Source organism: Mirounga angustirostris, unplaced genomic scaffold (assembly GCF_029215605.1).
Source record: "Mirounga angustirostris isolate CCGP_5_RB_7025 unplaced genomic scaffold, mMirAng1.0.hap1 SCAF_1, whole genome shotgun sequence".
Classification (NCBI taxonomy): domain Eukaryota; kingdom Metazoa; phylum Chordata; class Mammalia; order Carnivora; family Phocidae; genus Mirounga; species Mirounga angustirostris.
In genome coordinates, this window is record NW_026991709.1 from 22,874,530 (window position 1) to 22,888,891 (window position 14,362).

General features: G+C 34.3%; 1 protein-coding gene across 1 annotated transcript in view; it reads right to left on the reverse strand.

Moving 5' to 3' along the window:
- The window catches only part of NCAM2 (neural cell adhesion molecule 2), a 516,332-nt gene that overhangs the window by 174,294 nt on the left and 327,676 nt on the right, over positions 1–14,362 (reverse strand). Inside the window, exon 6 of the mRNA XM_045902626.3 lies at positions 5,013–5,130. Coding sequence (XP_045758582.1) covers positions 5,013–5,130 — 118 coding nt within the window. The remainder of the gene's footprint in view (positions 1–5,012; positions 5,131–14,362) is intronic.

The following is a 14,362-nucleotide window of genomic DNA, read 5'->3' on the forward strand; positions in this document are numbered from 1 at the left end:
AACACAACAATCTCATGGATACAGAGAATGGACTGGTGGATGTCAAAGGGGAAGGCAGGTAGGGGGTGGGTGAAATCGGTGAAGGGAAAACATCATATGGTGACAGATGGTAACCAGACTTATTGTGGTGATCACTTTGTAATGTATACAAAAATCAAATTATTATGATGTATACATGAAACTAATAATGCTATATACCAATTTTACCTCAAAAATAAAGTACTCCATCAAACTTAAAGAGAGAAAAAATAGAATGATGAAAAATACTCTGGTAGATTTGAAGGCAGATTAAACATTGTGAAAGAAAAAAATCAGTGAGGGCGCCTGGGTGGCTCAGTTGGTTAAGTGACTGCCTTCGGCTCGGGTCATGATCCTGGAGTCCCGGGATTGAGTCCCACATCAGGCTCCCTGCTCGGCGGGGAGTCTGCTTCTCCCTCTGACCCTCCTCCCTCTCATGCTCTCTGTCTCTCATTCTCTCTCTCTCAAATAAATAAATAAAATATTAAAAAAAAAGAAAAAATCAATGAACTTGAAAATATATCAATATAATTTGTGAACTTAAAGACATGAAAAATTGAAAACAGAGATAAAAGGACTCAAAGTTCTATCAGGTATCATTTTATTCCTAAACAAAGTTCTTTAATAATTTTTATAATACTGATCTGATGCTGATAAATGTTTGTATGTGTAACAGAGCTTCAAAAGACATAGAACAAAACAGAGAGAACTGAGCAAAGAAATAGACAATAGTTGTCAAATCAATAAGGGTATAGAAGATGTTAATACGAATCAACTTGCTGACCTATTTGATATTTAGAGACTACTCCATACAATGAATATATATATACATATGTATATGTATATATATATATATAAATTTTCTGTAAAATATAGATCATAAAATGAGACCCAATAAATTTAAATAAATTGATATCATGAAAGGTATGTTTTGACAATTAAGGAATTTGGTTAGAAACTAGTAGCAGAAATACATATGAAATATACCCAAATATTTGGAAACAAATCAGCAACTTTCTAAATAACCAATGTCAAAAATAACATTACAAGAACTGATTTGAAGGGACACATGTACCCTGATGTTTATAGCAGCACTATCAACAATAACCAAATTATGGAAAGAGCCCAAATGTCCATCGACTGATGAATGGATAAAGAAATTGGTGTGTGTGTGTGTGTGTGTGTGTATGTAATGGAATATTAGCCATCAAAAACAATGAAATCTTGCCTTTTTCAATGATGTGGACAGAGTTAGAGTGTATTGTGCTAAGTGAAATAAGTCAGAGAAAGACAAATGCCATATGATTTCACTCATATGTGGAATTTAAGACAAAAACAGATGAACATAGGGGGAAAAAAGAGAGAGAGGCAAACCATAAAACAGACTCTTAACTGTTAATAGAGAATAAACTGGGGGTTGCTGGAGGGGCAGTGAGGGGGGCATGGGTTAAATGGGTGATGGGGATTAAGGAGGGCGCTTGCCGTGAGCACTGGGTATTATATGTGAGTGATGAATCTCTAAAATTCTACACCTGAAACTAATATGACATCATATGTTAACTAACTGGAATTTAAATAAAACTTGAAACAAACAAAATAATATTGCAAGAAAAAAATTAAAAATGTTTGATAAAGGGGCACCTGGGTGGCTCAGTGAAGTTAAATGTCTGCCTTCAGCTTAGGTCATGATCTCGGGGTCCTCTGCACTCAGCGGGGAGCCTGCTTCTCCCTCTCACTTTTCCCCTCCCCCAACTCACTCACACTCTCTAATAAGTAAAATCTTTAAAAAATATAATTGAACTAGACAATAATGGCATATTAAAATTAGTAAGGTGCAATTAAAGTAGTATTTAAAGGGAAAAATGTAGGGGCGCCTGGGTGGCTCAGTTGGTTAAGCAACTGCCTTCGGCTCAGGTCATGATCCTGCAGTCCCAGGATCGAGTCCCGCATTGGGCTCCCTGCTCAGCAGGGAGTCTGCTTCTCCCTCTGACCCTCCTCCCCTCTCATGTGCTCTCTCTCTCTCAAATAAATAAATAAAATCTTAAAAAATAAAAGGGAAAAATGTATGCTTATATTAGGAAAGTATAAATGATTGAAATGACATAAGTATCCACTTTAAGCCACTAAAAAAGAAGAGAATAGTAAGCACAAAGTAAACAAAAGGAAGACAATAATAAAAATAAGAGCAGAGATCAATGAACTAGAAAATAGAAAAACAAAACAGAAAATAGCTGAAATCAAAAGCTGATCATTGAAAAGATCATTCTTTTCATAAACCTATATCTAGACTGATGAGGATGAAAAAGAGAGAGAACAAATAACCAGTTACCAGCTTATCAGGATGACAGAGGGAAGATCAATATAGATAATGCACAAATTATAAGTATAATAAGAGAATACTGTAAGTGACTTTATGCTAGTAAAAAAACTAAAATGAAATGAACAACTTGCTGGAAAGATATATATCACCAGAGATCACGAAAGACAAAGGTATTACTAGGATAGACCTAGATCTATGAAAGAACTTGAATTTGTAGTTAAACCTTTACATAAGAAAAGTCCTAGCACAGACTGTTTCACTGGAAATTTTTCCAAATAGTTAAGTAAAAAATAATAGGCATTATATATACACTCTACCAGAAAACAAAAGAGGAAACTTCCCTAACTCATTCTATGAGGTCAGTATTGCCCTAACCCCAAACAATTCAAGAATAAAAACACAAAAAGACAGTAGTATCTCTCATAACTCTAAATGCAAAAATTTTCACAAATTAGCATAGTGACTCTAGCAATACATAAAAAAGACAATATAGCATAATCAAGTGGGTCCAATTCAAGGAATGTGAAACTGTTTTAACATTTGAAAATCAATGGAATTCACTGATTAGTGGGCTAATGATATAAGTCCATATGATATTCTCAAAAGATGTAGAAGAAGCATTTGAATGGAATTAAGGTAGAGATATTCTAGAGTAGCGGCTTTTATTCCCACTTTGGCTTCCATGTCACCAAGTGCTCCTGATTCTCTTTGTGAAAACTTATTTTTCCCCACTGTTTGGTCCTCAACCGTTTTCTTTATCGGCTTCACTCATATCCCTTGGAAATATCTCTGTGCAAGAGGTAGTCCTTCTCGTTGGACTGCTGCCCTAAAGACTGGGCGTGCTGAGGGTGGCATGGCCGTAGACTATACTACCTAATGATTACAGGATTTTTTTTCTTTTAGCGAGGATAACATGCTTATATCTACATATAAATATGTCAAAATAAAAACTTCCCTCTAGGGGCACCTGGGTGGCTCAGTCATTAAGCGTCTGCCTTCAGCTCAGGTCATGATCCCAGGGTCCTGGGATCGAGCCCCTCATCGGGCTCCCTGCTCCACAGGAAGCCTGCTTCTCCCTCTCCCACCCCCCCTACTCATGTCCCCTCTCTCGCTGTGTCTCTCTCTGTCAAATAAATAAATAAAATCTTTAAAAAAAAAAAAAACTTCCTCTAATACTAATTTTAACTTTGTCAATGTCACTATCATATACTCCCATTCTCCAATTATATATTAAATATCCAGAGAATAGAACAATTATTATTTACACCATTAAAGGGATGAAACAAATGTCATATGAAGATATAATGATTAAAAATTATAGTTTACATGACTTACTATGTTAACCTCTGAATTTGATTTATTCTAGCCTGTATGATAATTATGTTTCCACTTAAATATGAGAATTTTGAACAAATGTTGAACTTTAAGACAGAAATCTAAACAGAAGGAAGTCTCTCTGGAAAGATAAAATGATGAGAATGAGATTCTAGAACAATATTTGTTCATTGTAATGAATGATCCAAGAGCTTTTCTGTGCTGCAATTAGATGTAATATTGACTCTTAATGATACACACCAGAAACCAGAAGTCTCTGAGATAACAGGATCATTATCTGGGGTGAATATGTTAATGTTTGATGTGTAATCCTTTAGAAAATACCAACAGTATGTCACAAAGGAATTCATGTTTGCAAAGAACATCTATTTACCTTATTTGAAGAAATATCTTGTTTATTGCTACCTGCTGTATTAAAGGGATAAAGGTTTGAAATGCACAGAATATCAGTAAGTGCTCAGGAAGAAACAGAAAAAAGGGGAATTGGATTGCAATTATTCTTCTTAAAATTGTTTTTTTGAAGAAACCTAATCCTCACTATGGCTACTTTTTGCCAATGTGAATATATTTCTACTAATTGTTTTCTTGTGATTTTTCTTACACTGGTTTATGAAGTGTAGAAGAGATTCTATAAATATCCGTAGCTATGCTTGAGTGGTAACCTGAATTAATAACTAAGATGTATTTTTAAGATTGTCCATTTGTAAAGTTTCATTGTCTCCTTTTTAACAGAGCCATAACATAAAAGAATGAAATATGTTGATATCTGTTTGATGGTTAATAGAAATCAAATAACATTGAAAAGTTCGTTAGAAATATATAAAAGTAAACTGTCAAAGAACAGATTGAGAATAGAGAGTTTATTCATTTGATGAAGTAAGCTTTTTAAAAATGACATTACATTTATGGAAATTTAACTGTACATAATTAGCTTTTTTCCTGAATAAAATGGTACATAATTAAGATATACAATTACATTCCAATAAAATGGTTTTTATATATATACGATGGTGGTACTATTAATACTAGCATTTGTATTTCTAGATACTTTCTAGCAGTAACATTAACGTGGTTGAATCAGTCATTGGGCTTCTGGGCCAGAAACATGCCTCATACAAAGAAAAGCCAGCACCATGTGTGTAGCCTTTGACTTGGGTTAAATCACTCTGTTAATCTCTTTAACATTTTAATCTAACCAATTTAACTGAAAACAAAACCACCATAACCTTTTAATAAAATTCAAAGGAGTGTTTTTAGTCTTGATAAAATAAGATCAGAAAACTTTTTCCATGAGATTGATTCTGGACACAAGCCAGAAGGACGTGTATGCGTAACCTACCTGTACCAGGAGATGGAGGGCTCTGGAGAGCCAGAGGCCCTGCAGGATAACGTCATCTCTTCTCCTCTCTCTGCTGTGGCATTAAAGGATTTCTGAGGCATTGTGATCATTGGCGGCACTGAAAAAAGAGATGAATATGGATTAAATAGAGATGAAAAACATTTCACCAGTGCCATTGGGACTTTCTGACAACTACTTTTTTGTTGTTGTTTTTGTTAAAATGCTAAGCTTTAGAACTTGATCTCTTACCTCCGTACTTATATCAACAGGACTGACTTGGTTGCACAGTAAGATGACTTCAAGACCACTGATCTGCCTTCCAATGTACAATAATTAAAAAATTCATGCTAATGTTATTTTATTATTTTTAACCTATCAAACTAAATGAGAAATGAGACATTTAACAAATTTATATATATATACTTTATTTTATATATAAGAATCCAAGAAAAGCTCTTGGATCATATGCTTTTATATATACTTTTATATATATACTTTTATGAAATATTTCTCACAAAAAGACAGACAATACCACCCTGACTGACATCAACACTGAGATCTACTTGGAGCATAAATGGATTTCCTATTTGGGTCCTCATCGGCATATGTAATTCTATAAGCAATCATTCACTGCTTCAGGACAGGGCTTTCAAATTAGGTGTCAAACTATAATGTTCTTTCTGATTAACTGCACTTAATTTCTTCACACAACTATAGAACATTTTATGAAGAGAAACTGCTCAAGCCATAGAGAATATGAAATAGATTTTCATGAACAATTCAATTTTAAAATTAAACTTCCCCAATTTCTAACTAATTACATTGCAAAAACTGTATATGCTGCACATTTTGGACACGTTGAAACTGTTACTAAAATGTACTGTTTGCAATAAACAAATCAATAGCATCCATAATAGATGCTAAATTTCAAAGTACAGCACAAATTTTTATTTAATGCACACTTTTATGATTTTCAATTGAATCTGACAACTAATATTCCTAAAATTAATTATATTAATAGAATTGCTTTTTATATATCCTAAACAACATGACCAGACAGGCATTTAGAAGTTTGATAATAATTAAATATCTTTACAATAGCATTCAGGTCAGCACTGATGCTGTATTATTGCCATTAGTGGTGGGAGTAGGAACTGATATGTATCTTAGCAATTAAGCACGATAAATCAAGTTTCTGCCTTTATGAATTTAGATACAAGGGACATGATCTGACATGCTGTCTCTAAAGTAACATAATAATTACAAGTATTACAATAGGATGGACTGTTTTCAGACATTAACTCTGTATTTTAAGTACACTGAAATTTGACTTTCTGTATCTTGTTTTAGTTCTTTTGTAATTATAGAAAAGAACACTTTAATCAAAATGTAATGCTTTTCATTTTGTTATAATAAACGTAGTAGCAATAGCACAATGACTATTTTTTATTACAACAATAAATATTTTTAACCCATTAGATAATTAGAATGCAAATGAACTCTTTAATAGAAATTCTATCTATAGTAAAGCATTTGTGTAAATAGAAACACTTCAAAATGGAGAATCACATGCTCCAGTTCTTGTCCAATTATTTTTACTAACTGAAACAAATTATTTATTCTTTATCATAATTCTCTCTTCTATAGTGTAAACTGCATATGCTGGATGATCTGTAAGAATTGACAAATCTTAATGTTTACATTTTATGATACAATGTGCTCATGAAATGTGCGTTCTTACAGTGTGGATTTGTCGAACAATATTACTATTCCATATTTATATGATAATTTTAAGAGTAATTTCAGAACTATTCTGAAGAATAATAGCATTCAAAACCTGCAGAAGTATTCACTAGTTCTGATGCCAAGATATTCAAGGAATTTGTTAGCCGCGGTTTAGACTATAGAGCATTTTTATGTGTATTGCCTCATTGGTTCTGAATTCGTTATTGAGTTGGATTAAATGCATTTTTTTAAAGATTTTACTTATTTATTTGACAGAGAGAGAGAGAGCACAAGCAGGAGGAGAGGCAGGAAGAGGGAGAGGGAGAAGTAGGCTCCGGGAAGAGCAGGGAGCCCGACGCAGGATCATGACCTGAGCTGAAGGCAGTCTTTTAACCAACAGAGCCACCCAGGCGCCCCTGGATTAAATAATTTTAAAAGGGATTACAATTATATTTCATCCAAATTTCTTGTTATCTCATAAGACCCATATCTAGTATATTTTTCTACTCTACTTTAACTTCTTAAAAATACTTTTTTAATTTGACTGTATCTGAAATATCTAGTTTTAATAACTTTACAAAGGCTTATATTCTGTATATATTAAGTAGCCAATATTTTCTGGTAAGTTTCAGTTCTCATTCTTTGGCTTTAAGAAACATGAGAATGTGGAGGCAGGTAGCTCCAGAACTCTGACTTAAATGGAGATTTTGGTCCAACTTCATGTTATAATTTCCCTCATTGGCTGCTCAGGCCCCAAAGTTCCCACTAATTTGACAGCTTAATTCCCTTTCATCAACAATAGCATCCAGCAGTCCCACATGTCTTTTGTGCCTTGCAGTCTTCCTCCACACACTAACCCTTAGATATTTCTCAGAAGATGAAGAACATAGTATTAACTATGGAATACTCATGTGGTTCAAATTGACCACCACCAATAATCCTCCCAAATTTATTCAGGATAAGGGTAACAATCTTCCCACCCCCAATCACCACCACTGTCAGGAAAGCTACTCTTTCATAACTCATTGATTAATCAGATCTGGCCAAAATATATATCATCAAATAAATTCACATGTATATCCTTTATCTGGCAGAAGACTACTAAAATTAAGACCCACAGCCCTTGCTTATTTACTTTTCCTTGTTTTTACTCTTAAGGCTGTGTGACACTTAGAAATTAGCATTAGGGAGGATTTGAAAAAGATGGTAAAATAGTAAGCACCAGGCATCTGTCTCCCCACTTGAGCAGCAATTGCAGAATCTGTCTAATCTATCTTGGATCTCTGGAGTCTACTGAAGGTTTGCAGCTTCCAGGGGAAGACATGGAAGGTGAATTGCAAGCAAGGTCTCAAAGAGGAATTCGTACAGCCATGTTCATATTCATAGCAGCATTATTCACAGTATTTTATGAGTGAAAGCAACCTAAATGTCCATCAATGCATTAAAGGATAAGCAAACTGCTGTACAGGAACAAAATGGAATATTATTTAGCTTTAAAAAGAAAATTAATTCTGACATATACTACACATGGATGAACCTTGAGGATGCTATACTAAGTAAAATTAACCAGTCACAGAGAGACAAATAGTCTATGATTCCACTTACTATGTATTTAGAGAAGTCAAAATTATACAGACAGAAAGTGGAATACATTTTGATTAAAATTCTTGACCTTCCCCTCCCAACAGTACCTTACCCCTTTCCTCCTTAACCACTTAATTAATTACCTGCAATTTCATGCAAATATTAACACACATTTTTTTTATGTTTCCTTCTTTTTACAAAATGTACCCTTTTCTGTACTGTGCTTCTTTTCTCAAACTAATAATACATGTAAGAAATATATTTATGTTACTATGTAGAGAACTTTCTCACTCCTGTTCAAATTACACAGTCTTCTACCATGTGGATAAACTACTGGGCATGTGTTATGTTACCTGAGAATATCCAAATATTTATCTATTACAATCTTTATCTAGTGCAATCAATGCTCCAGTTAATTATCTAGAAGTAAAATTGATATGTCAAAGAGTAAATGCATATACAATTTTGACTGAAAAGGATTAAACCAAATTGCCTTCAGTGGTCATTACATGATTTTCAACTCCAACTGTGGATTATTTTTATAACCAGAAAAAAAATATAATGAACAAATAAGAAAGTAAAACAATAAAGTTGAAGTAAATAATTTTCAGATAATTTCCTAAAGTTAATTCATAGCTGGATGTCTATAAGCATTATAACCCTTACCAAAGAACATCCAAGTGAAAAATTGAAGTTGGAAGAATGGAAAGCACTACTTTCATTTTCTTCTTGTTTCCACAGTAAGAGGTGCTAACTAAATAAAAGACTAAAGTTAATAATAGAGGATAACTCAAGGCAAAATAAAAAAAAAATTCTGAAAGTCTTAGACATGTTGACAATAAAGCATACCATTTTTATGCTTTTTGGAGTACATTCTATGATTAACAATATTCTATAGTACACAAAGTATGTTTCAAGAACCCCAGAAGTCCTCAAAACCCATCCAGGGGATCTTATGATGCCTTCCCTTTACCAACCACATATCTGTGTGAATATGGATTTCTCCTGCAAAATTCTCACATTTTCACAATTCCAGTTACAGACTGTGCTAATGGAGGAAAAGTTCAATAATCTCCTTGTCTAAAAGAGTCTTTTTCTCAGGTTTAAAAACATATCACAGAAGACTGAATGCAGCCACACATACAAGAATCTCCCTGTCTTCTGTTATAGTACACACTAGAGAAACTTGCAAAGGTGTGAAAAACAAAACAGAACAAAAGTTTGCCTTTTTTTTGTTGATTGTTTCCTTTGTCGTGCAAAAAAGCCTTTTATTTCGGCATAATCCCAATAGTTTATTTTTGTTTTTGTTTTCCTTGCCTGAGGAGACATATTCATATATTTGTAAATGATATATCCAACAAGGGGTTAATATCCCAAATATATGAAGAACTTATACAACTCAACACTAAAAATCCTAATGATCTGATTTAAAAATGGACAGAGGACCTGAATTGACATTTTTCTAAAGAAGACATACAGATGGCCAACAGACACATGAAAAGATGCTGAACATCACTAATCATCGGGGAAATCAAAACCATAATGCCAACAAAACCACAATATATCATTTCACACCAGTCAGAATGGCTAGTATCAAAAAGACAAGGAATAACAAGTGTTGGTGAAGATACAGAAAAAAGGGAACCCTCAGGTACCGTTGGTCAGATTGTAAATTGGTGCATCCACTATGGAAAACAGTATGGAGTTAACGGAAAAAATTCAAAATAGAAATACTATATAATCCAGTAATTTCAATACTGAATATTGAAATGAAAATGAAAATGAAAACACCAATTCAAAAAGATATATGCATCCCTCTGCTTATTGCAGCATTATTTATAATAGCCAAGATATAGAAATAACCAAGTGTCCATAAATAGATGAATGGATAAATAAGAGTGACATACATACACACACACACACACACACACAAGGGAATATTTCTTAACCATTAAAAAATGAAATCTTGACATCTGTGACAACATGGATTGACCTTGAGGGTATTATGCTAAGTGAAATAGTCAGACTGAGAAGACACATGCTATATAATTTCACTCATATGTAAAATATATTAAAAAAACAAAAACAAATAAACACCGAAGTAAACAAATAAGAAACTAGACTCTTAAATACAGAGAACAAACTAGTCATTGCCAGAAGGGATGTGGGTGGGGAGCTGGATAAAACAGGTGAAAGGGATTAAGAGGTACAAACTTCTAGTTATAAAAAAAAAATAAGTCACAGAGATAAAAAGTGCAGCAGGGAAAATAGTCACTAATATTGTAAGCATGTTGTATGGTGACAGATGGTAAACTACACTTATCATGGTAAGCACTGAGTAATGTATAGAATTATCGAATCACTAAGGTGTACATCTGAAACAAATGTGCCATTGTCAACTGTACTGCAATAATAAATTTTAATGTAAAAAGCCACTGTTTTACTCTATTTTTCAAAATGTCATTTTCTTTAATATGACACTTGGATTAGCATACTTATTATTTTTGACAATTAACAAATTAACATTTTAAAATTTAAATGAATTAATCAAATATTTTAAAACTTCTCATTTCAATGCCTAATATGATATACATATGATATATATAAATAGGCACAGCCCACATAAACAAAACCTTGAGGAATCACCAATAGTTTTACAAATATAAAGAGTTCTAAGGCAAAAACTTTTGATGTCACCTGAGGTACAAAATGAGAGAACACAATTTGGTAATTCAAATTAGCCTTTAAAGAGAAGTCTTATAATGCTGTCAAGAAAAGTAATTTAAAAGCAAAGCCATAGTATATATTTAAAATTAATCTTAATGTGTAAGGTTTCAGAACACATTCCTAGAGAGTCAGTAATGATCATTTTTTTTTTTTTTAGATTATTTATTTGAGAGAGAGAGAATGAGCGGGGGGCGGGGTGTGCAGAGAGAGAGGGAGAAGCAGACTCCTTGCTGAACAGGGAGCCCGACAGCAGTGGTGTGGGGCTCGATCCCAGGACCCGGAGATCATGACCTGAGCTAAAGGCAGATGTTTAACTGACTGAGCCTCCCAGGTACCCCCAGTAATTAGCACTTTTAAGAAATTCTGGAAAAGTCAATCTGTTGGGAAATGTGGTCAGTTGGAGGATTTCAGGACTGATCATGGTGGCATGCAGGAGACAATAGGGTTTATTTGGGTGGTGCTTGGACAGTTGCATAAGAGGGTGAATTCTTCCTAGCAAGAGACCTACCAGAGACAGTATGTGTGGGAAGGGGCACCACTCAGAGGGGGAGGAGGGCAAGGAAACTCCTGGGAGAGGTGATTTGAGAAGGAGGCTTCTGTGTCTAGGTGACGTCACTCAGCAGCACAGCAGGAGAATTCCAGAGGGCAGCTGTGGTTTGGACTGGCCCAGAGTTTGTCTTGTCTACAGCCAGCAGAAGGTGGGTGCACTTCTGCAAGGTGTGCAAGGCAGGTGGATTCTAAATGGTTAAAATATGCATATTTGGCTATATTTAAAACAATATACAATGGAATATTACTCAGCCATCAGAAAGGATGAATACCCACCTGGGTATTGCATCAACATGGATGGGACTGGAGGAAATTATGCTAAGTGAAATAAGTCAAGCAGAGAAAGTCAATTATCATATGGTTTCACGTATTTGTGGAACATAAGGAATAGCATGGAGGACATTAGGAGAAGGAAGGGAAAAATGAAGAGGGGGGAATCGGAGGGGGAGATGAACCATGAGAGACTATGGACCCCAAGACACAAACTAAAGGTTTTAGAGGGGTGTGGGATGGGTTAGCCCAGTAATGGGTATTAAGGAGGGCACGTATTGCATGGAGCACTGGGTGTTATATGCAAACAATGAATCATGGAACACTACATCAAACACTAATGATGTACTGTATGGTGACTAACATAACATAAAATTAAATTAAATTAAAAAATAAAACAATAGATTTGTAAAAATTTGAATTTGGTGCTAATGAGGTTTTGAGTTAATGGTGGAAGGATGGAATCCTTCCATGCTAAGAAGAAGAAAACAACATGAGGATTAATATAGGAGGAGGGGGTTTTTCTTTGGCTCATTTATTTAACAGGAATTAAGGTAATGATGATGATAACAAAAACGTTGGGAGGAAAAAGGTTATCCTGGTATTAAAAACTGTTCAGTTTACTATAATATCTGAATAGATATCAGAACAAACCATCAAATGATCATAGAGCTCATAATTTGGGGAAGTTACTATTACATATTTTTTAAAAGAACAAATTTTATAAGACCAATATAATTTTCATCTGTGATAGACTGCCAGAAAGAAAGAAGAGTTGCAGCCTCTTTTCTTTTTTCCCCTATAAAGTCCTTTAATGTTGCCCCATTCACTAAAGTAGATATATATGGTCTTAAATACACTCCTGTCAAAAGTTAGTAAGTAGGCTGAGGTATCCTAAAGTCTGAGTTAAATGTTCAGAGCCACACTAGAATGACAAATTGAGTGTCAATCAAGTGAGCTGCTGTAAATCATTTCAGTTAATATTTTTATTGAAAAGATATTCATTCTGAGTTTAAAAAATGAACAAAAAATCCTGATCATATATGTGTCAACAAGTTTAAAAATAATATAGATTTCTAGGTCTGGGTTAATGAAAGTAACCCCAATGCATCCTGTCCATGTCATTTAATTCTTCCCTAACACTAGGACAGCATGCATGGATAATCTCTTTGAGGATTCTGAAATGTAAATAGTAGCAGGCATATCATTACTAGAAAAATATCAGAATTTGAAAAAGAAAATCTGTGAAAATTTTTTTTTTTCTTCAGAACGCCTTGGTTGGACTGAAGGCAGCTGGAAACCCTAAAAATAATCAACATGGCCCATTGGAGATCCAGAGAAGCTTTCTAGTTTGGTCTGAGGGAGCAGAAGAGATTCCCTGGCACAGCAGTGGGAGCCTGCAAGTGCCTGAGTCTCCGAAAGAAGACATTCTTCCTCATCAGTCAGAAGAACGGTGGTCCCAAGAGGGCAAGGAAAATCCCACTGTTTTCCTCCTTTTCTTTCCTCCAGCTAGTTGGCCCTCAATAAGGGCACATCTGTGGCAGTGAGGGGTAGATAAAACCCCAGTTTTTATTATTATTTTATTTCTATTTTTTAAAACCCCAGTTTTTAGTCCAAGGGACTGTAAACTGGAGACATGCAGAACAGGAAAACATGAGAGGCATCACAGAGTAGAAAGAGCTTAGGAAAACAACTGCATCAAGTTATTCATGAAATCTTGGGCTCAGCCCTGAGCTGTGCATTTGTAGATCTGATCTTAAACAGTACCACGACTTTGAGAATTGAACTAAGAGCTAAACCGCCACACAGGTACTGAAGTGGCCAACGGTACACATGTATACAGATCTGAAAATACTGCAAAGGTTTTGAAAATGTAACTAATTTTTAATCCACAGCCCACAGAAGTCTGGTCACAATATGTGGCCTGAATTTGGACAGATTGTTGGAAAAATGAAAATATCAACATCATAATCAAACTGCTAAAAGCTAAAGCCATACAATTACAAAAAATATATCAGTTATAGGAAAACAATAATTCAAATAACTGTAGGTTTCTTATCAGAAACCACGGAGGCCAAAAGGAGGTGAAACAGTATTTTTAAAGTGTCATGAAGAACGATATGTCAGAATAAAGTTCTATATGTCCAGCAAAAATATCCTTCAGAAATGAGGGTAAAATAAAGACATTATCATTCTCAGGTTAAAGACAATTAATAAAACTTCTACCAGAAGATTATATCCTAAAAGAATTGGAAAAGGAAATTCTTCAGACAAAAGAGAAATTTTATCAGAGGAAACTTTAGGGATGAGGAAAGAGCAAGAGAAATCATAAATATCTTTGTAAAAATATGTCTAATGATTGAAATAGAACTTTAACATTGAGTATAGGGGTTTTCGATTAATGCAGGTATAATACAGAAGACAACTAAGACAAAGAAGAAAGGGATATAAGAACCTAGATGGTGCTACAGTTTCTACATTTCAAATGAGACAGC